The sequence below is a fragment of the Podarcis raffonei genome, chromosome 7 (assembly GCF_027172205.1).
Source record: "Podarcis raffonei isolate rPodRaf1 chromosome 7, rPodRaf1.pri, whole genome shotgun sequence".
NCBI classification, from domain to species: Eukaryota; Metazoa; Chordata; class Lepidosauria; order Squamata; family Lacertidae; genus Podarcis; species Podarcis raffonei.
The window spans coordinates 21,172,943-21,199,383 of NC_070608.1; the positions used below are offsets into that span (position 1 = coordinate 21,172,943).

The 26,441-nt window shown below is 43.1% G+C and overlaps 1 protein-coding gene across 3 annotated transcripts in view; it reads right to left on the reverse strand.

The window, feature by feature from the left end:
* OXR1 (oxidation resistance 1) overlaps positions 1 to 26,441 on the reverse strand; it is a 235,889-nt gene that overhangs the window by 87,843 nt on the left and 121,605 nt on the right. For all 3 annotated transcript variants that reach the window (XM_053395448.1, XM_053395449.1, XM_053395447.1), the window contains exon 4: positions 18,683 to 18,882. In XM_053395448.1, coding sequence (XP_053251423.1) covers positions 18,683 to 18,882 — 200 coding nt within the window. The remainder of the gene's footprint in view (positions 1 to 18,682; positions 18,883 to 26,441) is intronic.

The window sequence follows — 26,441 nt, forward strand, 5'->3', positions numbered from 1 at the left end:
TGATGGGAGTTGTAGTCTAGCAGTGGAAAACCTCTGAGCAGTAGGCCTAATTAGGCCTGGCAGGAGCCCTAATTTGGCCATTTAGGCAAACCACACCCAGATAATGACATCATTGTTTATTGGCCAATGGGGTTTCTAGTCAGCATATTTTAACCCTGGCACTGAATGGGAGACCCACTGGGATTGGTTCCACTTGGCAACTCCTCAGTGGAGCCAATCCCTGCCGAAAGCGGGACTTGCAGCTACCACAGATCAGCTGACCAGTGGTGGCTGCAAACCTCACTTCTTTGTCCCTCTGCCATCATCAATAATCGCTTTCAATATTGCATTCATGTTGAAATAAAGTTAAGACTTTGTTAGGATTTTCAATTGGAGTCCTGCAGTTGTCACCGCACATAACAATAGAATAGAACACAGAATAATTATGCCCTAAAATATGTTTCGGGACGCGGGTGGCGCTGTGGGTAAAAGCCTCAGCGCCTAGGGCTTGCCGATCGAAAGGTCGGCGGTTCGAATCCCCGCGGCGGGGTGCGCTCCCGCTGCTCGGTCCCAGCGCCTGCAAACCTAGCAGTTCGAAAGCACCCCCGGGTGCAAGTAGATAAATAGGGACCACTTACTAGCGGGAAGGTAAACGGCGTTCCGTGTGCTGCGCTGGCTCGCCAGAGCAGCGATGTCACGCTGGCCACGTGACCCGGAAGTGTCTTTGGACAGCACTGGCCCCTGGCCTCTTAAGTGAGATGGGCGCACAACCCTAGAGTCTGTCAAGACTGGCCCGTACGGGCAGGGGTACCTTTACATTTTTAAAATATGTTTCAATCAAACATTATAAAAGGGAAGGACTTGCATTGTGGAATTTGCACCCTGTCAGAAGAACATAAAATATCCTGCCAGATTGTACACATAACATTTCAAAATGTTAAATACATGCAGTCTTAGTTTTTTTAGAATAATTTATATAAATGGTATTTGAGATGCAAATCTAACTTGGAGCTGTTATTTTTCAATGCTTGCATAAACTTTTTTTATTCAATTGTCTTGAATGGGACACTTGAGCCACTTTTTACAAACTACCATTGATGGGAATTGTAATGGCAGAATCACTAACCTAGATCGTATGCATCTGCAGTACAATTTGACTGGCCACATGGAAGCCAGATTTTAGCCCATGCAAACTCTATTAATTGGATTTTCTTCAGGCAATGCATTTATTTTTCTAATTCTCATAGCAGAAAGAAAAAAATTCAAGAATACATAAAAGAAGCTCATATCTAGTCTTGTCATCGGAAAAGGCTATGGCATATTACAAATCAAGAAATATGCACTAGAGAGTGCTTGAGAAACTCTGTCACCCCTGGCCAACTGGAAAGAAGGTGTGAGGTTGCAGCACTTTGGAACATGAGAATATACTGGTGTCTTCCTGAACATGCACCCTACATCGCTGTCTTTCGGCGGTAATGACCATCAACTTGCATGGCTCTGAAACTCATTGGAGGTTTTTAAGCAGAGGTTAGATGGCCATCTGTCATGGATGCTTTAGCTGAGATTCCTGCATTGCAGAGGGGTGGACTAGATGAAACTTAGGATCCCTTCCAACTCTACAGTTCTGTGACTCTGAGGACCAGGCAGATCCACAAAGGACAAGACTATCAATGACAACTAGCTATGATGCCTGTTATGTACTGAAGTTCTCACCCTAGGCCAGCAGGGGGATACTGTAGATAGTTTTCACTCAGGTCCACATATGCAAATAAGGGATTGAAAGTGACGTTCAATGATTGGATAGCTACAGAAAGTGGTTACTGTTGCATTGTAGTGGAGCTTTATATAAGCAGGCTGGCTGAACCCTTCAGTTCAGTTCAGTTCTGGCCTATGAATAAACAAGAGCTGTTTGAAGAATCGCTGTGTCGTCTGATATGTTCACCCACAATTTAACAATGCCTATGTATTACCCCCACTATTACAGACACTATGTATCTGAATGCCTGTTGCTCGGAATCACAAGTATGGAGAGTGACGATGTTACAATTGCTTTGTGCATGAGCCTACATGCATACATTGTACATAGGCCTAGGGACCGGATTTTTATTTATTAATTACAATTATTTGTATGCTGGCTTTAAGCAGAAAGCAAAAGTGCTTTGGGATGTGAAGGTATTGGATATTTTTTTTAATTAACTTATTGGTGAGTTTTATGTCCACATTTGGTGTATTTCAAATCAGACTCCTGCTTGGAGATTCCTGCGCCTGAAACATGGTTGAAAGAAGCAGGAAGGATTTTGATAAATAGCAGGGTCATTTCTCAGCGCCCCCTTGACATTTCCGCCCATTTGTAAGGCTGTTCGATTAGGTTACAGGCATATTAGCCAGCTGCCCTCCTGCGCCCCTGCTTTCCTCCTTCCTTGTGGCAATGATTTAGATCCACATTGCTTCCTTCAGCCCTACATAGAGGGAATGTCTAATAAGGACTCTTTGAGGATTAGCATGGAAACAGATGTAAAAGGAAAGTAAGCCTGGCAGTCTAAAAGCCTTGTTAGATTTAAATCCACTTTGGATTCTTTTGCACTACCTAATTCAAAGTTATTTATTGCTGGGATGCGAATGTAAGAACACTGTAAGGAAATGCATTCAATCCAGCTTGAGTTTCTCAAAGAAATTCTGTAATCATTTTGACTCTTTGGCCTTAGTAAGAAACAAGATCATTAGGCTAAACAACAATCTCAGGTTATTTTCACTATCAGATTTAACCACTTGAGTGTCTAGTTTAATATCTGAAAACAAAGCAATTAATACATTGCTGGCACATAAGAAAGCATATATATATATATATATATATATATATATATATATATATATAATCTCCAGGGGAGAAACCCCAGTGGTTTTAAAAAGATCTTTATGGCTTTAGGAATGTGTAATCTATACTAAGTAAAAGAGAATTGTGTCAGCACTACTGTAGAAAATCGATGCATTACAATAATCAAAGGCCACTAATGGTGCTTAATAGGTATTTATGTAGTATTTTTAGACTGCGGTCCTATAGGTACTTAGGTGAAAGTTAACCCCATTGAACTTGGTGGGACATACTCTAGACTTGGCATATTTAGGACTGCGCCATTACAGTATTCAAAATGCTTCATGTACATTTTTGTGTCCTAACTTTTACAACAACTCTACCATGTCAGGCAACCTAATTATTATGCCCATTCTGCAGATGGTTGAGCTGAGGCAACCTAACAAATTCTTAACTGGGATGAGATTTGAACAGGGGCTTCCTGGCTCACAGATTAATTTCGAAACCACTCAAACCCTCTTTGGAAGTTGTAAAACTGCAGCCAAGTGTGCCACTTCTGCCACATTGGCACGGTTTTAAAAGGGCTGAAATGTGTGTCCACTGAACATCCTTACATACTTCCTTTCAACCAGGAACCTCAGACTGCACAGGGCTGTCCGTCATGGGGAGACTTTTATGCATGCTCAAGTGAATTCTTATATTGTTATTAAGATTGGAGGATGGTATTGGTTGGGTCCCTTCTGGGCCTTGGATTCTGTATCCATGAAGTTCAGAATCCGGTAGAAGAACCAGATGAACTGGTCAACCGAGTTTCTTTGTGGGGCTAATAGCTCTAGCAGGGCTACCCACATCAGTCCCTTAAAGAGAGAGAGCCACGCTCCAATAGTGATGACAGGAGATGCTTCAAGGAGGACGGAGGTGGACCTTTTCTCACCTCACAGGATGCCACAACATCCTAGGGAGGAGAACAATAAGCTAGGAGAGCTGGGGTGTGTGTTTTTGGCTGGGCTAGAAGCTGGGGAGAGAGGCTTGTCTCTCTCTGTGTGCTGAACCAAAACCAAGGACTTCAGGGCTTCCCAGAAAACCTAATGGAGACGCAAGATCCGTTGGAGTGCTAACGCTGTGAGCCCTTCCATCCTGTGCTCAGGCTGTATATATGTGAAAATAAAACCATATATCCTAACGATGCCACAGTCTTCATTCCAAGAAAGCCAAACTCTGGGTAAGTGCTAGGACCCCTGGAATCTCCAACTGTGCAGAGATTGGGGTGCATGCAACACTATACAGTGATACCTCAGGTTACATACGCTTCAGGTTACAAACTCTGCTATCCCAGAAATAGTGCTTCAGGTTAAAAACTTTGCTTCAGGATGAGAACAGAAATCATGCTCCAGCAGTGCGGCGGCAGCAGGAGGCCCCATTAGCTAAAGTGGTGCTTCAGGTTAAGAACAGTTTCAGGTTAAGAATGGACCTCCGGAATGAATTAAGTACGTAACCCGAGGTACCACTGTAATTATTATGGGCCAGATTCAATTAATGAGGTCTGCTAGAGGAAGCCTGCAGAAGGACTTCCACTAAAACAACTAAGTTTTCTCCCCTCTCCCACCTTCATGCCCAGAACTTGTGCCCAAAAATTGGTTCAGGGTGGCTGGGAGAACCCCCAGAGCGCTGTGCCAAGGGAGGAGAGGGGAGATTGTTCGGTCTGCCAAGCTGAAATGCAGCACTCATGGAAGAATTGCTAGAGAACTCTGTGCCTGGCATCCAATCTATTTCTTCCCCTCTGCTGTTAGGTTAGTACCACTCAGTGACTAAGTATGTTCAAACCAAGAAACTCTCTTTATTAGACCACCTTCAAACTTCATATTAAAGTCACTCTTCCAGTACAGATGGGTCCTTGGTAAACAAATTGACAGCTGTGGACTCTTTTCTAGAAATGCCTGGAGAAAAGTCTGGCAATGATTATGTTGTTCAGTAAGCAGAAACTAATTCCCACCAGTGTATGCACCCCCAGACATTCCCCTTCAGTCATCAGATCTTGTTTCACAAAGTTATTAGAAATTCAGAGATGATCTTCAAGCTGAACATCGTATTGATCGGGCAGCGGGCGTGGGATCACTGACTTTCAGAAGTAGCCAAGTGCAAACAGTGCGGTTCCTAGCATGGCCGTGGTGTTTGTGTGTTCCTTAAGCTCTGGCATAACAGAAATAAATTCAGTGGCTTGTGTCTCGATTCAGCTCAAATTCTCCACAGCAAAACATACAGAGGATAGACAAGCACCAATATGGGAGAAGACCAGTACAGTCATACCTCGCGTTAAATATGCTTCGGGATGAATATTTTTGGGTTGCACTCCGCGGCGACCCAGAAGTAACAGGGCGCATTACTTCCAGGTTTTGCTGCTCGTGCATGCGCAGATGCTCAAAATGATGTCGCGCTCATGTGCAGAAGCAGCGAATCGCGATCTGCGCTCACACAGACGTAGGTTGCACTCGCTTCAGGATGCGAACGGGGCTCCGGAATGGATCCCGTTCGCATCCAGAGGTACCACTGTACAGTGGTACCAAGCGGTTACGAACTTAATTTGTTCTGGAGGTCTGTTCTTAAGCCGAAACCGTTCTTAAGCTGAGGTGCACTTTCGCTAATGGGGCCTCCTGCTGCCACCATGCCACTGGTGTGTGACTTTTGCTCACATCCCGGGGCAAAGTTCGCAACCAGGAGCATCTACTTCCGGTTTAGCAGAGCTCGTTACCCAAAGCGTTCATAAGAGGGATGGTACGTAACCCGAGGTTCCACTGTATGGGGAACCTTTGGCCCCCCAGATGTTGTTTATCTGCAACTCCCATCATCCTTTGCTTCTGGCTATCTTTGTTGGAGCTGATGGGAGTTGTAGTTCAGCAACATCTGGAAGGCTAAAGCAACAAATGCAAAACTGACTGTTGGGGGAAATAACTTTGAAACACACAATTCTAAAAATGATTCATTTTGAACTGAATAGGATCGACTTGTTAATATGTTTTCATGTTTGCCCTGCCAACAGTTATTTAAATTCTAATGGCCTCAAATCCCCAGCAAAATATGAAATGGTAATCAAAATATTAAGATCAAGACAATGATTAATTCGTTCTCCCTTCCCCACATTGTGCACTGACTTGTAGCATCTCTTGGAGTATGGTGTTTATTTGGGGCAGATTGCCTCTAGAAATGAACTGCATTTCAATAGAACCACCCATTTTAATCAACAGACAGAAAGACTACTAAAAATATTTAAAACAGTGTACCCATTTTGTGCCATCTTTATCATGCTCGAATGCATTGTGCAGTTTGAGACTTTTGATTTTATGTTTTATTCCACGCACTACTAGAAGAATATATACGAAATGTTTCCCCCCACCCCAGTTCTGCAAATAGGCTTCCCATTGATGCACAATGCTTTACAGTTACACATTTCTGAAATACAAACTTAATTTATAAGCAGATGATACAAATTTCAATGTGCTTCATTTTGGCTGGATCATGCCCTTCCTCTTTTATGACTCATTATGCTTTTTCTTGCTTGCCTGATTATATTCCTGATCTTGAAACTTTCTAAGTCATTTCAAGTGGAACATCACTGATGGCACATCTCATACCTCTGACCTTAAAATGATGCATCTTGGTTGTTTGGAATTCAAACAGCTTGATTCCTATAGCCTTATTTAACATAACATATGCTGTCTACAGCTCTAAAGACATATGAACCATAGCATAGGCACGTTATAGTATCTATAACAAGGAAATGGTAGAAATGTTTAAAAATTTAAGGGATTATAGGCAACATATCCATATTAATTTTGCATAACTGTAAGGATGAATCTTGTCTCACTGGTCTATGGCTTGTGGACATGCCTTTTTTGTACACATATGTCCATTTGGAAATATTCTGATGTAGCAAATTATATCTTTTGGGGATCAGATCTTGGTTGACATTATTCGAAGGCCAGAATATGAAAGCCCCAGCTCAAAAATGTACTGGGAAAAAGAAAAGGGGGAAATTGCTTTTATATGCATTATGCCTACATATTTAAATATGGCAAAAGAACAGTAAAATTCTAGCTCGAGGAAGCTGAGGACAAATAGTAAGATACAGTGGATTTTATCAGAGCTTTATGTGACTCACAGAAACCCAGAAGGCCAATATTGTTATTCTAGGCCAGGCATCCTCAAACTCGGCCCTCCAGATGTTTTGGGACTACAACTCCCATCATCCCTAGCTAACAGGACCAGTGGTCAGGGATGATGGGAATTGTAGTCTCTAAACATCTGGAGGGCCGAGTTTGGGGGTGCCTGTTCTAGGCAGACCCTCCCTTGAAGAATTATCCCCAAATTACGATTCTTCAGAAATGCATGGCTATGAGAATAATGTAAGTAAACAAGCATACCATGAATTTCCTTACTGTTCAGTGTGGTGTGTTTTTTTTAAGGAAACAAGATAATTCAAAGTGTCAGCAGATCACAAAAGTTTTTAATTACATACCTAAGTAGTCACATATGCTCATATTCCATTAGCAAAAAAATATTGTCAGCGAGAGCCTTGACATCTTATATCAACAACTCCAGCAGCGGATTATTCTTGCCTGTGTTTTGTTTTGTTTTTTCCCCTCACAGCACCGGAGAAGGATGCACATTTTATCTTATGCAAATTAAACAGATTTTTAAAAATTAAAATCGCTCTGGCATACCAATTAGAGTCACCAGACTGGTGGTGTGCTGCTGCTGCTTACTGTTATATAGTCGTCCCCCCCACGCAAAAAAAAACCTATTTGGCCAATTAGCAACTATATTTACAAAACGGTAGCTGTCATAAATGTTGAATATTTGATGGCCTGAAGTCATTACATGCTCCTATGTGGCTGCCTCGAATCAATATGGAATCCTAAATGTTACTATAAAGTGGTAAATGCACAAAAAAAGAACAGAAAAATCAGGCTCAGAAATAATCCCCACCATTTGCAAAATAATAATAATAATGTGCTAAGAGACAGAACTTCCCCTTAAGCCAGGGGTTATCAACCAGTGGGCCGTGGCACCCAGGGGTCAGGGGTGCGGAGGGCAACCCTAGTCTCTTTCCCTCTTTCTTTCTTTCCTTCTTTCCCTCCCTCTTCTGATGCCCTCTCGCATCTCTGCCTTGCAAAGCTGTTTGCTGCAGCAGCCCTGGCTACAAGCTCCCCAGGTGAATGGTGCCTCTGGGACTGACCAGAGGGTGCTGGTTGCCAGGAGCTGAGGCAGCTCAAAGACCAGGGGGTGCTGCAGAGGCTGCCTGGAGGACTCCCAAGGAGAGGGGAGAGGAGAGGAGGCTGAGGGAGCACTCCACAAGGGAGGAGGGTGTTTGAAAAAGGGCGAGAGGCTGCCAGCTCGGCAGGCAAGGAATGACATAACTGGGCTCCTGAGCCCCACAGGGGTGCCACAGAAAAAGTGTAGTTGGTCAAGGCAGACGTGGACTCAGAAAGGTTGAAAACCTCTGCCTTAAGCAGATGGGAAAGCTTTGAGGCTTGCCACACTATCCTATGCAGGTTTACTCAGAAACAAACCCCACAAAGCTCAAAGGAAATTCCTCTGGCAAATGCATTTAGGATTGTGGCCCGAGGCCTTGTTCCAAACTGCATAGAGGCACCTTCTGTGAGCAGAGGGAACCTCACACAAGATGCCTCCATTCAACAATTAAGTACAGTGGTACCTCTGGATACGAACGGGATCCTGAAGCGAATGCAACCTGTGTCTGCGCGTGCGCAGGTTGTGATTCGCCGCTTCTGCGCATGTGCATAACATCATTTTGACCGTCTGCGCATGCGCAAGTGGCGAAACCCGGAAGTAATGCGGTTCGTTACTTCCGGGTCGCCATGGAGAGCAACTGGAAAATGTTCAACCTGAAGCAATTTCAACCCGAGGTATGACTGTATAAGCTTTTCTGCTGTATCAGTCCCACTGAGCAGTGCCCCCATTCTCTAGCCACCATTGGCAAGGTTGGCCCTATCATTAGGCAGACTGAGTCATAAGAACATAGTAAGACACAGCAGGAAGGAAGGCAGAGGTAGAGGCAGAGTTTTGGTGCTGACCTTTAAAGCCCTAAACAGCCTCAGCCGAGTATACCTGAAGGAGCGTCTCCACCCCAATCTCTTGGAGGTTCTCCGAGGGTCTTCTGCTGGTTCCCTCACCAGGCGAAGGGCCTTCTTGGTAGTGGTGCCCTCCCTGTGGAACACCCTCCCTTCAGATGGCAAGGAGAACTACACAACTTTTAGAAGACATCTGAAGGCAGTCCTGTATTGGGAGGTTTTTAATGCTTGATGTTTTTATTATGTTTTTATATATGCTGTAAGCCGGCCAGAGTGGCTGGGGAAACCCAGCCAAATGAGCAGGGTATTATTACTATTACTATTACTATTACTATTACTATTATTACAAATACAATTACATATACTTAAACTTGGTTACACTTTGGAATTGATACTAAAGGGTTTCTGTTAATTTTTTAAGATTTAACAACAAAATTGGTACAGATTCTTATGTAAACTACTCATTTAGGAACCCCATGTCTATACCACAAAAAGAGCACTTACCAATAAAAAACAAAAAAAACCCACACAGAATTTTGCATCCCTACTGTTACCAAGGAAACTACTTTTGTTATCCACAGGTTGCACCAAGTCCGCTACAGTTGGCTTATCACTCACAAACAGGTAGACGAGTGCTCAGAAAACAGAGACGATTTCTTTTCCTCTCCAGATGAGCCCACATTCAAAAGAAAATAATTGGAACAATCTATCTATAAAAGCAAGGGACGTGGGTGGCGCTGTGGGTAAAACCTCAGTGCCTAGGACTTGCCGATCGTATGGTCGGCGGTTCGAATCCCCGCGGCGGGGTGAGCTCCCGTCTTTCAGTCCCAGCTCCTGCCCACCTAGCAGTTTGAAAGCACCCCTAAGTGCAAGTAGATAAATAGGTACCGCTTTATAGCGGGAAGGTAAACGGCGTTTCTTTGTGCTGCGCTGGTGCTGGCTCGCCAGGGCAGCTTCGTCACGCTGGCCATGTGACCCGGAAGTGTCTCCGGACAGCGCTGGCCACCGGCCTCTTAAGTGAGATGGGCGCACAACCCTAGAGTCAGACATGACTGGCCCGTACTGGCAGGGGTACCTTTACCTTTACCTTTTATCTATAAAAGCAGTGTGCATTTGTCAGGAATGTATGTGTCCTACTTTATTGTGTTGTGTTAATTAGAGTTGGAAGTATCTGGGTGTTTGTTTTGGTATGGGGCATGACAAAAGTAGAACAAAACCGGTGCAAATTCACCGATGAGTGCAAATATAAATATATGTTGTGTGTGCTCCTTTCTTTCAGGGTTTCCTTTATGTTATGGAGCATTACGTCCTTAAATATAAACCTACTAATCTATCAAGATAACCAACAACACCCCTCTTTTGCGTCCAAAATGTTTGCCTGGGAAATGCCATAACTCAGTGGTAGAGCAATCGCCTTGCATGCAGAAGGTTCCAGCTTCAATCTCTGGCATCTCAGGTAGGCTTAGCCCATACTGAGCCAGACAATAATGAGCTAGATGGCCCTGACTTGGAATAAGGCATCTTCCTCTTTTATTGAAGAGGTTCTTCTCAGTGGCAGCACTGAGGCTCCAGAACTTCTTCCTTAGAAAGGCCTGTCCCATGGACATCTGCTTCAGAATGAAGCCTTTGGCTGTTAGTAGCTTCATGGAAGTCCACCTGATGGTTTATACTGTAGCTTCTGTTCTTCACTGGTTTTATCTGCTTCGTTTTGTTTCAGTATGATGTTTCATTGTTTTGGACTTCTGAACTGCTAATATATATATATATATTTCTTTATATTTTACCGTTACCTTCTTTGAATGTTTAGGAAAGCTGTGAAATAAATATTTTCAGTCATTCAATTCATTACGTTGCCACTATTTACCTTTCTTTGTGCCTGAATTGTGATTTCTTTTCCTTCAAAATGCTAATGGTGTTCTTACTAGCCAAGGTGTGGGGAGCCTCTGGCCTTCCAGATGTTGCTGAACTACTGCTGCCATTAAGCATGATTGCTGGGGCTGATGGGAATTGTAGTTCAGCAACATCTAGAGGTCCAAAGGTTCTCCATACCTGCACTAGCCTGTACTATTTAATAATGGGAACCTATTCCTAATGATGAATGTCCCATCATAGAGCACCACCGCTGGTCCTAGAGCAGCTGATTGTTGCCATTGTCCAAGGCTGAGGCTCTTCCCTTGAGTCCGAGTGGGCAGAAGGGGTTGCAGATAGGAGCCAACTGATGATAAAGATGCCAACTCAGAAGAAAGCCTTGCAATGCTTGGCGGAGTCATTTGGTTCCTGGCAGGTGATGGTTTAAGAGAATGCAAGAAAGCACAGGAAATAACTATGATGAGGCAACTTATGTTACAGTGGTACCTCGGGTTACATACCCTTCAGGTTACATACGCCTCAGGTTACAGACTCCGCTAACCCAGAAATAGTACCTCGGGTTAAGAACTTTGCTTCAGGATGAGAACAGAATTTGTGTGGCGGCAGCAGGAGGCCCCATTAGCTAAAGTGGTGCTTCAGGTTAAGAACAGTTTCAGGTTAAGGACGGACCTCCGGAACAAATTAAGTATTTAACCTGAGGTACCACTGTATTTCCACCAGAGAGAGATTAGCGGTTGACTCTGTGTTGACTGTAGATACACATCTCACTGGCTATATGAAACTAGTCTTAGGGAACCAGTTGCATGTGCCCAGCAGTGACTTAGGAGACAGATACATGTCTCACTTTGCTGCAGAAGATGCAGGCAGGCAGCTCAAATAAACATTAAAATGCAAGTGGATATGTGCATCCAGATCCCCATTAGCAATGCAGGTGGAAAGCTGCTTCCGTGTACTGACCTCTCTTGTTGAAACAGGGCAGCAGAGAGGAGGTTTCTTAATACTGCTGCAAGAAGAGTTTATTTACAGTGTGTGTGTGTGTGTTTTAAGCACTATCATGCACATTTCCAGACTGCCATGAACACGGCACAAGAAGAAAACTCTGCTAAACTGCCATTTGAAATGCATCTTAGCTTTGGAGGGCCGAATGATGATGTCCACTTTAATTATTCCTCTCATTTGCCCATTTGTTTGAATATGCAGCTCATTATCCAATAAATATTGACTCTTAACCATGTGGTTTGGGATTAGCGTGCTACGAATTAATGCCACCCAGGAAGAAGCAAATCCAGTTGAGACAACTGGTGGGGGCAGAGGACCTGCTACTTACGCTATGCGTTAATGCAATTTCTTAATCCATTTATCATGGTAACGATTAGCCCGTGTTGCTTGATCTTAAGACATTGATTGCTTCTGGCAGAGAACAATGTACCAACAAGGTCGGAAGAAGGTAAACTTTTCATGTCAAGTCTCTTGCTGGCCTAGTTAAATTAGTGAGACAGTTGTTAACTACATCACTGCCTCCTGTAAGAAGAACTCAGTGCTAGAAGATGGTACTTTGTGTGTGTGTGTGTGTGTGTGTGTGTGTGTGTGTGTGTGTGTGTTTCCTCCACTTTACTATGCCATCTACAGACCCTCCAAGTGCCCCTATTTCCTAGGCCCACTCCCAGATTAACAGAAGCCATCCCAGTTTCTGATTTGATCCTGGAATGTCCCGCTTTTCCTGAGGACGTCCCTATTTTCATCGGAGAAATGTTGGAGGGTATGCATCTGGGTATACAATGGTGGGGCCTATGTTCACACTGCAACCTCTAGTTCAGCAGTTATGTCTTCTCCAATTAATTCTTGCAACTGTATATTTGTGCCTTGAGAATTCTCTGTCATTATTACTAATTTCTGCTCCACACACAAAATTAAAATCCACGTGTTTTCCTGAAGAGAAGGAACGGTGTTAAATCTGTGGCACAGAGTCAGAAGAGCTAGATAATCAGAATGAGGGCGGGGGGAGGGGGATGGAATCCATTTTTATTCTTTAAATTTATGTCCTGGTTATTTAAGACAGTAATTTAAGGTTTGCTTGTATACTAGGGGCATCTGAGGCCATTCACAATTCAAAGTGTTGGTGCTGACCTTTAAAGCCCTAAATGGCCTGGGCGTAGTATACCTGAAGGAGCATCTCCACCCCCATCATTCTGCCCAGACACTGAGGTCCAGCACCAAGGGCCTTCTGGCGGTTCCCTCACTGCGAGAAATGAGGTTACAGGGAACCAGGCAGAGGGCCTTCTTGGTGGTGGCTCCTGCCCTGTGGAACGCCCTCCCATCAGATGTCAAAGAAATAAACATCTCAGTTTTAGAAGACATCTGAAGGCAGTCCTGTTTAGGGAAGTTTTTATCGTTTGATGTTTTATCGTATTTTTTATATTCTGTTGGGAGCAGCCCAGAGTGGTTGGGAAAACTCAGCCCCGGATGGGTGGGGTATAAATAAATCATCATCATCACCATCACTGTGAAAAACCATGAACAGAGGCTGCACAACACTTTGGTTGTGCAACATCTTGTGAATTAAATCACACACCGAAGGGAAGAAGCTGGTTCATTTCCCTTGTGCCTAGCTGCCTGATACCACATCAGACCATTTGCCCACCTAGCTCAGTATGGGTGACACTGACTGGCAGCACCTCTCCAGGGTTTCAGACAGAAGTCTCCCATTCCTACCTAAGAGGTGCCAAGGATGGAACCTGGGAGCTTCTGCTGTCGGAATCTCTGCTGCGACCCAGCTGATAAAGCCCATCTTCCGGAATCGCCCTCCGACGTGATTAACGACCTGAGCCTTTGATGAGGCTCCAGGCACATCCCCATTCAGCAGAGAATCAAAGCAGCACGCGGAAGTGATGAGATTTATGGCTACATCGCTGTGCTTTATTTCTTACTACGCAGACAGAAAACACATCCTCTCTCTGTGAGAGCAGAGAGCAACTGAAAAACAAAGGAACAGGAAACCAATAACGTCACATCCGTCTCCCATCTCCCGTGAGACTTCCAATGGTAGGGAATGTGTGGAATGCAAAACAGAGTCTTGTGACTCCAAAGCACTGCACAGTGGCAAACAGAAACTAACATCTGCCTGGAAAGCAAGTATTCTGCCACTCAGCTACGACGGCCTTTCCCCTTGGGGAAGATAAGGAAGCCTGGGTCTCTTCAATGCCAGGATGGGAAGCAACATCAATCCACTATGTACGCACCTTGAACCCCATCATGAATTATGCTATTAATGCAACAAACAACTAGACTCAGTGGTTTCAAAGCTGCTGTCTTGCTAGGAGTTTTCCATGTTCTTCTCGTTAGCCAGGAATGAGAAATCTATAAGAAGTATTTGTAAATATATTCCAGGAGCTGACTTCTCTTTCCAACCAACAGCATCCTATATTTCACTGCTCATCCTCCTTTCAGCAGCGATACAACACAGTTCGCAAGCCCGTCATGACACGCAGTAAAATGCATATAAAAAGCCACAAAAAACAAGACAGATATATGCTACTACATGAGGGAGCTGTTAAGCGTTTCAGATGTGGTGGCTGAACCTTACAGCTAACACTTAATTCTCTGCTTCCTAAGTCTATCAACAAAGATTTAAGATAGAATGTCACATTTTGGGTTGATGCTGTCTCTTGGGAACTGCTCACATATTAGGCAGAGAAGCGATTAGGCAGCTGCGCAAGGCTGCTTACAGATTTGCTAAGAGTAAGGAAACATATAATTATGCAGTTTGCCATTTTATGTAAAACAAATCATTTTCACTGCCATCTTTATGCCTCCTTCTCTTTTGAAAAACGAAGCCCCGTCCCATTTGCCAATTAATAACCTTCATTTTTTACACCTTAAAGAGAAACAGCCATAAAACTCCTTGAATAAACAGGGGTTTCAGCAGGATCTTAAACGCAGGAAATTGCAAAAAGTTTCTAAAGAGCCCAAACACATCAAACACTTGGGTTCAAAACACTAATTACCAGCAATCCACAAAATCTGCTGAGGTGCGCACATTAGTCAATATACACTTGCTTTAGGCATTCAAACTTCCTACTCTCAATTAAACCTTCAATGTGAATTCAGATGTCAAAGAATATTGCATAGAGGGAACTGTCTCATACTGAGTCTTGCCACTGGTTCATTTACTGCAGTATATTACAATGATACCTCGGGTTACACACGCTTCAGGTTACATACGCTTCAGGTTACAGACTCCACTAACCCAGCAATAGTACCTCAGGTTAAGAACTTTGCTTCAGGATAAGAACAGAAATCATGCTCAGGCAGCGCGGCAGCAGCAGGAGGCCCCATTAGCTAAAGTGGTGCTTCAGGTTAAGAACAGTTTCAGGTTAAGAACGGACCTCCAGAACGAATTAAGTACATAACCCAAGGTACCACTGTATTGCCCAATATTGACTGGCAACAACCCTGTAGGGTTTCAGACAGGGCTTTTTTCCAGCAGGAACTTGCCAGAACTCAGTTCCGGCACTTCTCAGGTGGGTGCAACTGCCATTATAATAGAACAAGGGAGGCGTTCATGGTGAGTTCTGGCACCTCTTTTTCCAGAGAAATAGCACTGGTTTCAGATAGGGGCGTTTGGTTAGGTGCTTCATTAGGGCCACCTCTTCCTTCTAGTTTTGACTTGTGCATTACTCCATCAAGGTTATCCAGTCAACTTTGCATGGAGTAACCCATACAGATCCAATTTACAAGTTTTGGTGATAGTCGGAGCACTTGGAGGAATTATTTTAAAAGGTACATTAAATAGACAAGGAATGGTTTTAACCCTGTTTCACTGCATAGATTTTGGATCTGAATAAGCCTTTTATTAATAAGGCAAATACAAAACGCCGTATTTTTTAATAAAGTCTTGTTTGTAAGCCACCCAATTATTGTTAGGCAACCATATAAATCTAATAAAGAAATGGGCCAATGTTAGCCATGCTCAGCACAGACCCACTGAAATCAATGGACAAGTCATGTAGTTGGCGATCACATCATCAGAGGCAATGCAGATATCATCACACATGAAGTTCTGTACAATGAAGTACATAGACTGTAATTTTGAAGGCAGCTTCTGGGGAATTTCATCATATGCCAGACATGTGGATTCAGGACACAGGTTTAGCCTCTAGTCTAATGTTTATCATCAGTGGCACCCATTACTTTCTCTCACATACATACATACCGTATTTTTCCTTGTATAAGACTAGGTTTTTTCCCTTTAAAATAATGTCAAAAATTTGGGGGCGTCTTATACACAGATACATCTCCACCCATTTTCTTAAATCAGAGTCCCCCAAAATAGGGGGCGTCTTATACATGGGGGCGTCTTATAGACTGAAAAATACGGTAATTCTTTCTTTGTGCTTAGGAGAAAAGCTTGCCCGTTAGTCAGAAACCTGGTTGGCCCAGTTGCCCACAACTGAGAAGATGGCACTATATGTTTCTGTCACCAGAGATCACCTCTTAATCTCTGCAGAAAACAAGCCCTCTTTCAACACATATCCCATGAATAAGAGCAATGGATATTTAGCTCATAAGAGTTGCAGAGACAGACAGTTTTTCGGATTTGTTGTTTTCTTTAGTTTGAGTAGCATTTGCTTCTTTCGGGGGTGGCAGAAATGGAAATAGACTCCCATTACAAAACACTGATCTATTTTCCTCATGTAATAATGGTAAAATGCAGCTCCCGTTGATTGGCAATTTTGCCACACAGTGCCAGGCAGACTTCTGGCTCCAGACCAAAAATAAAATAAAAATTACTTTTTGCCGTTCGTGATTGCTCTGTGCAAAAGCTGGAACCTAATTCCCACTAAGGTACAGTTGCACCTCAGGACATTTCTCTACCAGCGCAGAGTTCCTAAAGTAATAAAGGATGCTCAGCTGGTATTGAAATGGCACCTCACATTTATGGCTCAAGCAAAGTTCTTTGAACATTTCATGGTCTTAAAGGATTGCTTAAACACTAGCACAAAAGTTTATTAAAAAGAAATCGAGGAAATTTAGCTTGTTTCAAACTTTGGCAGCTTTGTTACGAACAACTTGAATACCTGACTTTTCAAAATATTTTTTTAAAGCCAATTTTCCTTTAAATTGCCGCTAGGAGGGTCCAGGTGATTCACCTCCCACTGTATGGAAGCATACTGATGCAATCAACTCCTTTGGGAGGAAAGCCAGGATATAAATTTAATAAATACCTCTGCCAGGGAGACGGGGCTAGGGACAACCAGAATCTTAGTGGCAGTTGACAAAGCAGAGGCCTTGCAAGCTACTACCAGACTAAAGACTAATGTTTGCTTTGGTCACTGAGATGCACTAACAAGGCTTGGATGCTGCTTGCAAGACAGAGAGCCTTTCAGAGAACAGTTTATTAGCAACCTCCTCTGTCCATGTTTGAGACTAGGTTTGGAGGGAACCACCAGGTTAAAATACAACAGAGAGGCAAACTGGTGAGCTGCAAACCGACCTAATAACTATGGCGATTCTAAAATGAATGTGGAGTCGCACAAGTATTGTGGTTTAATGTTTAACAAATAAAATGATTCTACAGATGCCATGCCCTGCTACACATGTCAAAACAGTGGTCCAAGGAGCCATGAGGTTCTGGGGTCCCTGAATTGGAAGAATCAGCGGAAGAGAACAAATTTCCCCAGGAACATGGGAAGGTGCTTCATTGGGCTACCTAGCTTAGCATTCTCTACTCTGACTGGCAGAGGCTCTCCAGGGTCTTAGGCAGGAGTCTACTGGGACCTTCTTCAGGCAAAACAGATGTTATGCTACAGAGCTGTGGTCCTTCCCTGACAAGAGAGCTTTCCTACCACCAGTGCACTCCCCATGCAATATATTGGGTATATTGGAAGTCATACTTTCAGTTGATGGAGGACAACAGCAAGGCTTAACAGAACTGGGCAGTTCTGTAGGTGGACATGTCTTGGAACATCTTGACCCTAGATCCCCAGCAATGAACCAGAAGTCTGTGCAGGGATCTCTGGACAAGCAAAGGATGGGAAATAATTCCATAAAAAGAGGTCAGGAAAGAACCATGAAGTGGATCAGGACCAGACAAACACCATTTTAAGTCAGCAACCACTACCCTGAGACAAGAGAGAACCACACATTGCTTGCTCTGTTTTTTTTAATCACTACTGCTCCCTTTACGATACGATAATCTTTATTGTCATTGTCCCATACAGAACAACGAAATTGAAAAAAATCTGCACCAGACATTCAAAAACCAGCAAGCCTGCTATCCCAACTATCCCAGCCTGGTTAGCCCCCTAAATACTCTGCCCCCTAAATACAATATACTCCCATAGATACTACCTTACACTGCGTTTAAAACCAAAATCACATTTGAATAGAAACTGTTTCCTAGTCTTTATAACCCTGTACCTTCTTCCAGAAGGCAGAAGCTGAAAGAGATCATTTCTGGGGTGCGCACTGTCCTGCACTATCTCTGCAGCTTTCTTATGGCACCTGACAGCATAGATTTGATCCAAGGTGGGAAGAGTGCACCCAATTATTCTCTCCGCAGTCTTTACAACCCTGGACAGCATTGGAATGTATTGCTAAGGAACAGCAAGGAGAACAACAACAGTAACAACGGTGGCGATAGGAAGTCATAGACCACAGAACTGAATGTTTTTTTTAAAAACAACAACACAAAACTAAAAGCAATGACAAGGCACTCCTATATCACCTATACTTGAAGTGACCTGCATAAGGGCAAACTCTTAATGCCCACAGCAGATGAGAAAACAATCCGCACCGAACAACAGAAAACCCAGCAGCTCTGATTCACCCAATCAATGAACATGTGATTGATTGTTCCACAGCAAGAGCTTTCCTTCACTGAAGGAGATTACACATTTTTAAGGGGAAATATGGTGTATGTGTTCTGGCTCACCAATGGTGTAGTATCTCTTCAGCTCACCCCTCCGCGGGTTGCGCCGTTGCGTATTCGCAGTGTTGTTCTGCTCCTCTTCGGATGTAGCTGTGTTTGTGACAGGCGGCGGCTTAGGTGGTTGCATTGCATGTTGAGCGGCAGGTGCCAGAGGTTCATAACTTGAAGCAGAAATATCGATAGACTGTGACTTTTTCTTTAGCCTGGAAACAAATGGCAATAGCATACTATTAATGTCTTTGTTGTACAAAGCTGATGGAGGAAATATAGCTAATTCAGATTTGGTTTTTTCAAAGAGGCACACACCCACACCCCGCAGCAGAAACTAGTTAACAAGATCTGAATTAGTTGTGTGTGTTTTTAATGAAGGCAATCCCCATCAAGTCAGTGGGGATATGTCAATCAATGAACCGCATTGTATTTTAACTGCAAAAGTTCAAGTGGTTTTTTTCTCCTTAGTAGAATTTATTGGTTTTGGATCAACTCTCTGAGGAAAAAAAGGCTCCACAATGCTAAGATTGTGGTGTGTTTTAGAGCAAAAACAAAACACCACCATCAAAATACATTTTGAAAGTAGGAGTATCAAACAGCCAGCAGTTTAGTTGCTGAAAAGAAAAAAGGATTTAAAACATTTATTGTGAAAAGAAAACCATCTCTCAGGAGACAGGAACACTGTATACCACACTGAAATATGAGGTTGCTGTAAAATTGTCAGAGAACCCAACGCCCGCAGAGATGTGAAATTAAAAAAACAACAACAACACTTTATACAATTTTATTTGCAGAACTAAGAGAGTTTCTCTATTCTCCTAAATGTACGAAGGCTTTGATACACATGGAGCGTATGAGAGAGAGTATCTTCAATTGAAGATGTTTGTGTTCTATTTGCAATGAAGCACATACAGCACATGAGCTACTATTGGTCTCCTCCCCAAATTTGTGGTTGTGCATGCTCATTTTTAAATACAGTAATTCTGCATTCATGGAATAAGCAATCCTGAATAAGTAAATGCACAGAGAAAACACGATTTTTGTATTTTTAAAAGGGACACATGAAACATTGTGCTCTCTGGAGTCTTCAAACTTTATTTTAAAGATAGCTTTGATATTCAACATCATTTCACTTATTTACTTTTATGGATTTGTAGACCTTTCCAATTGCTGCATTTCCCCAAGACAGCAGCAGCATTACCATCATCATAACCAATGACGTTAACTCACAGAACCTTTAGTTTCAAATTGGAATACGTGAGCTTTCCAAAGCTCCCCTCAGAGTAACTGAGAAATTACCTCAGCTAATTTTTCCAAGCCTGTTCAAGGGCCTGTAAAATTCACCCCGCCCTGCTCTGAGGAAACGGGAGCTTTCGTTCTATGCTATACAGTGGTACCTTGGTTTGCAACTGCTTTGGATTACAACCATTTTGGATTACAACCACGTCAAACCCGGAAGTACATGTCCCCCCCTTTTTATATTACAACCCTTTTTTTTTTGGATTACAACCAATTTTTTTGGGGGGGGAGGCCCCATTGGGGAAAGCGCACTTTGGGTTACAACCTGTTTTGGTTTACAACCGGACCTCTGGAACGGATTATGGTTGTAAACCAAGGTACCACTTTACAGACTGACTGTCTTTCTCCATTATTTTGCATGGGGAACAGGTAAAAGATGTTGCAGGAGCAAGGGGTGGCAGGAGAAGAAAATAGCCATTGCAATCCCCTGTAGAAGACCTGTATGGGTAGTCTTTTCCTCCTCTGAATGTCCACCCCCTGCCACAGTGATTACTTTGCATGGGGATTGGTAAAAGTTGTTGTAGGTCTCCCATGAGAAATGTACTTCCCCTAAAGGTAAAGGGACCCCTGACAATTAAGTCCATTCACAAACGACTCTGGGGTTGCGACGCTCATTTCGCTTTACAGGCCGAGGGAGCTGATGTTTGTCCGCTCCGCAGACAGTTTTTCTGGGTCATGTGGCCAGCATGACTAAGCCGCTTCTGGCGCAAGGGAACACCGACAACAGAGCAGCGCATGTAAACACCATTTACCTTCCCACCGGAGTGGTACCTATTAATCTACTTGCACTTTTTGGCGTGCTTTCCAACTGCTAGGTTGGCAGGAGCTGGGACCGAGCAACGGGAGCTCACCCCATCGTGGGGATTTGAACCGCCAACCTTTTGATTGGCAAGCCCAAGGCTCAGTGGTTTAGACCACAGCGCCACTCGCATCCCTATGTACTTCCCCTACCCTGGTCCAAATCCCCAACGCTGGTCCAAATTGAATATAATGAGTGACATAGCTCCAGTACATTCAATAGGGAGGAACTGAGCCAGTAATTTTTATCCTGCTTGGTTTTTAACCCAAGAGGGAAATAATTCCAGAACTTGTATTGCTTGCCTCTTCTTTAAGGTGGGTTTTAATGAGTCCCTGGAGTTCTTTTCTGGGACTTGACATCTCTAGTTTCAAATAAATTGTGTTCATCAGCACATCTTAGATTTCTTAAATGTCACTCATGGATTATGATGCTAAGCTCCACCATTCTACACCTTAAACATTAAAGCTTTCAAAAGCACACCGAGGAGAAAAGAAATATTTGGCAAATAAACTCTTAACACCAAAAAAAACACAAAAAACCACCACCCCTCTGGTGGCTTTTCAATTTTCACATTCAGCTACTGCTTTTGTACAAGGACTGAATCAAGTAAATTAATTTTCCCTTTCTTGACATTGTTGTTCACTTGCAAAGATTAATTGCATTAAAGTTGTTCTCTTGGTTGTTTAGGAGAGGAAGCAAACATGGTAGATTAAATTATTTGATTGCCTCCACGGTAATAAACAAGTCCACTGTTTGATACTTCTTTGCTAAAAAACCTCCATTGAAGTAATTTTGTGCATGTGTCACAGATAAACTTGCCACCTTCTCCGTGTGCACTGAATCCTTTGGAAGAAGAGCAACATAATAGAGATACATGATAAACAAATACAGAAGTGACGGGGTAGAAAAAGAGAGAGTCAGGAAGGATAAGCCAAGATCAGAAAAGTGGCTTGGAGCAATCAAAATCTCAGCCGAGAAAGTAGTTTCAGTTCAGATTTCAGAAACTATTGGCATAGGTCTGAAACCTCATAGAAAGCAATAAAATGAAGTTTGCTGATGGCCACGCTGTCAGGGGCAAAAGGGTGTCGTTGTCCAACGACATTTGGAGGGAACCACATTGGATAGTCAATATGGTGCCCTCTAGATGTTGTTATGATCAGGTTGGACACAGAGGAATGGTGGGAGAACCAGCTGGTGAACCACCAAGGAAAGACGGCTCAGAGACTGGGAGGAGCTGCTGGAAGCTGAAGGGGATAACAAGGCTTAGTGTAGGGTTACCAGACCCATATCCGGGGGAAATCCCCGGATTTGCGAATAAGTCCCCGGACAAATTCCATCCCCCGAATGTCCCCGGATTTCATCTAATGTCCCCTGGAAAAGCAGCAGCAGCAGTCTCAGCAGCCCGGAGCAGTTGGCTCTGGCTGGCTTCAGGAGCTGCTCAGAAGTCCCCATATGATGGTGGTCAGGGGCTCTAAGATGCAGCTTCCGGGCTGCCTCCACCTTCCCTGACACCAGAAACTAAGTTGTGAAGGGAGGCTTCATGCTGCTTATTGGAGGGGGCAGGAATCTCTCAGGCAACAGGAAGCCTCCCTTCGCAGCTGATGGATCCCCACCCCCTCCTGCTTGCACGCAAGTAGGAATGGGATTGGGGCTGCTCCACTGGGAAGGGAGGCATTGCGCTGCCTGAGAGATCCCTGCCCCCTCCTGCTTGCACGCAAGAAGGCTCAGAGACTGGGAGGAGGTGCTGGAAGCTGAAGGAGATAACAAGGCTTTGTGAGCAGGGAGAGTCTGTGGCAGAGAGGAGTCCAGAATCAGAGGCAGAAGCTGAGGTGAGTGGGAGGAGGAAAGTCCAGAGGCAGAGATGAGTCAGGCTGGTGACAAGTCACGTGTGTCATCCCCCTGCTATGACAACCTCCCCTTCCCTCCACTCCCGGCACCAGAAGAGGCAAGCGACAGGAGGAGCAAAGACAGGGGGCATGCAGGTGCAGTCTCCAATTGCCTAGAAAAAGCCCCAGAGAGGAGGAGACCTAAATGGCTATGGGGAGGAGAGGACCTTTAGTTTCATAGAGTAACTGGTTTCATGGAGAAAGATCTACAGGGAATGAGGTGCTGTGCTCATTAGGTCTGACACTCAGCCAAATGTGTGAAGAACATGTTTCTGCTAATAAAGTGTTAACACCAACTTTGAACTATGTGATTTATTGCCCAGCTCACTCTACAACAGATCTTTTGGACCATCATCCTTGGCAATTGGCCATGTTGGCTGCGTATGATGGGATTTGCAGTTCCACCCTGGCTGCCCCAAAGATATCAAGGCTATTTGGGTAAATTGTAAGCCCAAGTCAATAACATATGCACCCTTGGATTATGGAAACAAGCCCAAAACAAATGTTTCCCTATCTTCAAGAGTTCCATCTTGCTCTTTGTTTTTAAAGCGGTTGCACATCTTTATTTGATACAAAGAAACAGCATAAAATAAGAATAAGAGTGGAATGAGCAATTAGTTGTGACTCCTGCTGGCCAGCCCTATCATAGCGAAGGAGGTGTTTGTTGAAGAGAATGAATATTTAGCAAGGATTCCTGCGGAGCTTATAAAGCGGTTAGCTTGCTTGGCTGAATACAACCTACCCTTCCATGACTCATCATTGAAACACACAGTACGTGTAGAATGCAAGCTTCTTAACTTCCTCAATAACAACGCATAACATTCTTTAAAGCAGCAAAAAGGAGAGGGGGTTCATGTGAGCATCCTTGATGAAACCTGAGGTAAAAGTTTGTGCCATGGAGAAAATTGATTGTTTTGAAATAGCCATTGCCAATATTGGCCAGTGAATTACCTTGGAGCCAATTTTCACCGCAGATAGCCTTCATACCCTGGGTGATAAAACAAATTCATTGAATTTGATAAGGACTTGACTCATGAAGTCCATGCAGCTGGACAAGAAGAGAAACTTGAAAGATTTGAGAGTGTGGAGAAAGAGATATATGTTGTTTCTGAGGAAAAGGAAGGAGGAGATGTAATGATGACAAAGGAGAGCCAGAGGCCTGACATGATGGCTACAAAGGAAAATAAGTACTGGATGATGAAAATCTGTTTTGAATTGAAGATTGAAGAATGGAGAGATCTCCTTATGTGGAGATCTGAAGACCTATGGATTACAAATTTGATTAAGGTGAAAGTTGGAGCTTTTGGGACATTTGGACTTAAAAGGAGTAAGAAACAAGATTCGGGCTCCACTTTTAAGTATGGAGGTCTGGCTGGAAGAAATATGGACCCTATCGGGAGAGAGCTTCTCCGAGATCTGGTGTTTAATATTAAGGACTACCAAAAAAACCGGCAGAGAGGAATTGAGAGAGAATTAAGAGCCTCGGACGTGAGGTCTCCAGGCTGATAGTACACTAAGACTGATGGACATTTGCTGGGGATTGAAACCGGGAAAGGGGGGGTAGGGTTTGGGAATCCAAAGGGTGCATAATTATAATCTGTTTTTTCTATTTTGTTTTGTTATTAGTATGAAAATTGGGGAATTCGTGGAAGGGAATTTGGGTCGACTTTAGAAAAAAGTTTTAAGAATGAGCACTGATGTTTAAATACTGATGTTTATAAGTTAAAATTGGTTTTTCTAAAATGAATTAAATATAAAAAGGTCAAAAATTGGGGACAAGAACTTGTTGAATTAACAATTTGAATTGGAATATGAGAAGGGGAGGTGTGGGGAAGTCAGGGAAATATGTTATTGAAAATAAGGATTGTAAACTTTATGTGTTTTTAACTTTTTTGTTTTTTTCTCTTTTTTATTTTTTAATGTATAAAGGTAGAAAAACTCAATAAATATCTTTAAAAAAAAAAGATAAAACTCTTGAGGCCTTTGCTGCTGCTTCTCCTTGCTATCACTGTAGGTTTGTTTAGCTCTCCAAGCACGCAAACAGGGACAGGAAGAAGGCCTCCCTCCTGAGCCTTCAGGTTGTGATGGACCAGTAACTCAAGGAAACGACCCCAAAGCAGCCTTAAACTTTGTTAAGGGAAAGGTACTGCAGAATGTCACAATTGCAGCACTTTCTCTCTTTGCCTTGGGTTTCCAAGCTAAGCTAATGCAAATCTAGGGAAAGCCTATTCTTCCAAACAGAAAGTATGCTTTTCTTCAAGTGCCACTCATCAGCAATATTATGCCACTTTGATGGTCTACCCAAGCAATTTCATTTCCCTTCTCACCCTTCATTTTCTCCTAAGCTTCATGAAAGCCTCTCTCTCTTTTTGCCTTCCAACTTCCTATACAAATAAAATTCCCTCTTCACTCTTAAACCTCCTTGGAGCAGCCTTTAAAATCCTTTGTTGTAACTCATTTTTCTGCTCCACGTGGCACCCCATTATCAAAGCAACTTTCTTTTGATGATGCAACCATCCGAGGACATCACAGAATGACATATGGAAGCCCTAGATAATAGATTACAATCAATGAATAACGTCCCCTCCCTATATGCTAGCGTCAGTCTTGCTCATCTCTGCCAACTGATGAAGTGGGAAGGACCAAAGGCTGGATTAAACAAAACGCTGCTATCAGCTAATTCTTCAAACCAGCTTGATAGCCTAGCAGGCAAGGGGAGTTGTGTCTTCCTCATCTTACAAATAGGACGGATGGCCCATCACTCACTGTGCTCTATTGAAGAGTCCTCTGTAGTAAATCAAATCACTGTTACTATTATTATAACACTGGGGAGCAGATAGACGTATCTCTCTCTCTCTCTTACACACACACACACACACACACACACACACACACACCCCACATTTGCTACTTCTACTCTATAACTCAGCACCTCGGAAAAGCTTAGGTGCACAAAAATGTTCAGTTATTTTTGAAGCTGTCATCTGAGCTTATTACTTTAAAGTTGCGATAAGGAGAGGGGGTTCATGTGAGCATCACTGATAAAACCTGAGGAAATAATTGGTGCCAATTATATCTGTGGTATACAAATGTAATAAATAACTACTACTACTATTATTACTGCTACTACTACTTTTATTACCCTGTCAAAGGTGAGATGGGTAGCTGCATCTTGAATGCATACAAATCTTACTAAAGACGAAATACATTTGAAAAATGTGAGGGTTGTTAAAATCATTAAAATGTGGAGCAATCAACATTTGGTTATATGTTTGTATATATTCATATAATGTTTTTCTTTCTCTTTTACACAGTTGTGTGATATAAATTGCTTTATAATTGGAAAAAAATAAATGAAGTATCAATTAAAAAAAAAACACCATTTGGTCCTGACAGAAATAGTGCACAGTTATTAAACTATGGAATTTCTACCACAAGATTGTGGTGTAACAGATGCTGGAATTCATAGCCCTTTGGCTTGATCCAGCAAGGATCTTCTTAAATTCCTCCAACTTTCCCTACTTACACATCTCTAAATTGGGCTATTTCATTGTTTCCCAAACTTGGGAAACTCCAGCTGTTTTCAGACTACAACTCCCATCACCCCAAAGTAGCAGAATCAGTAGTCAGGGATGATGGGAATTGTAATCTGGTAACAGCTGGAGTTTCCCAAGTTTGGGAAACACTGGTCTATTTCATAGGAGAATCTGCAAGAACAACAAATGACCATAAAGTTCTGTGCGCCCTAAAAACTCTAGCAATCAAGATGTGTTGCATAATGAGACTT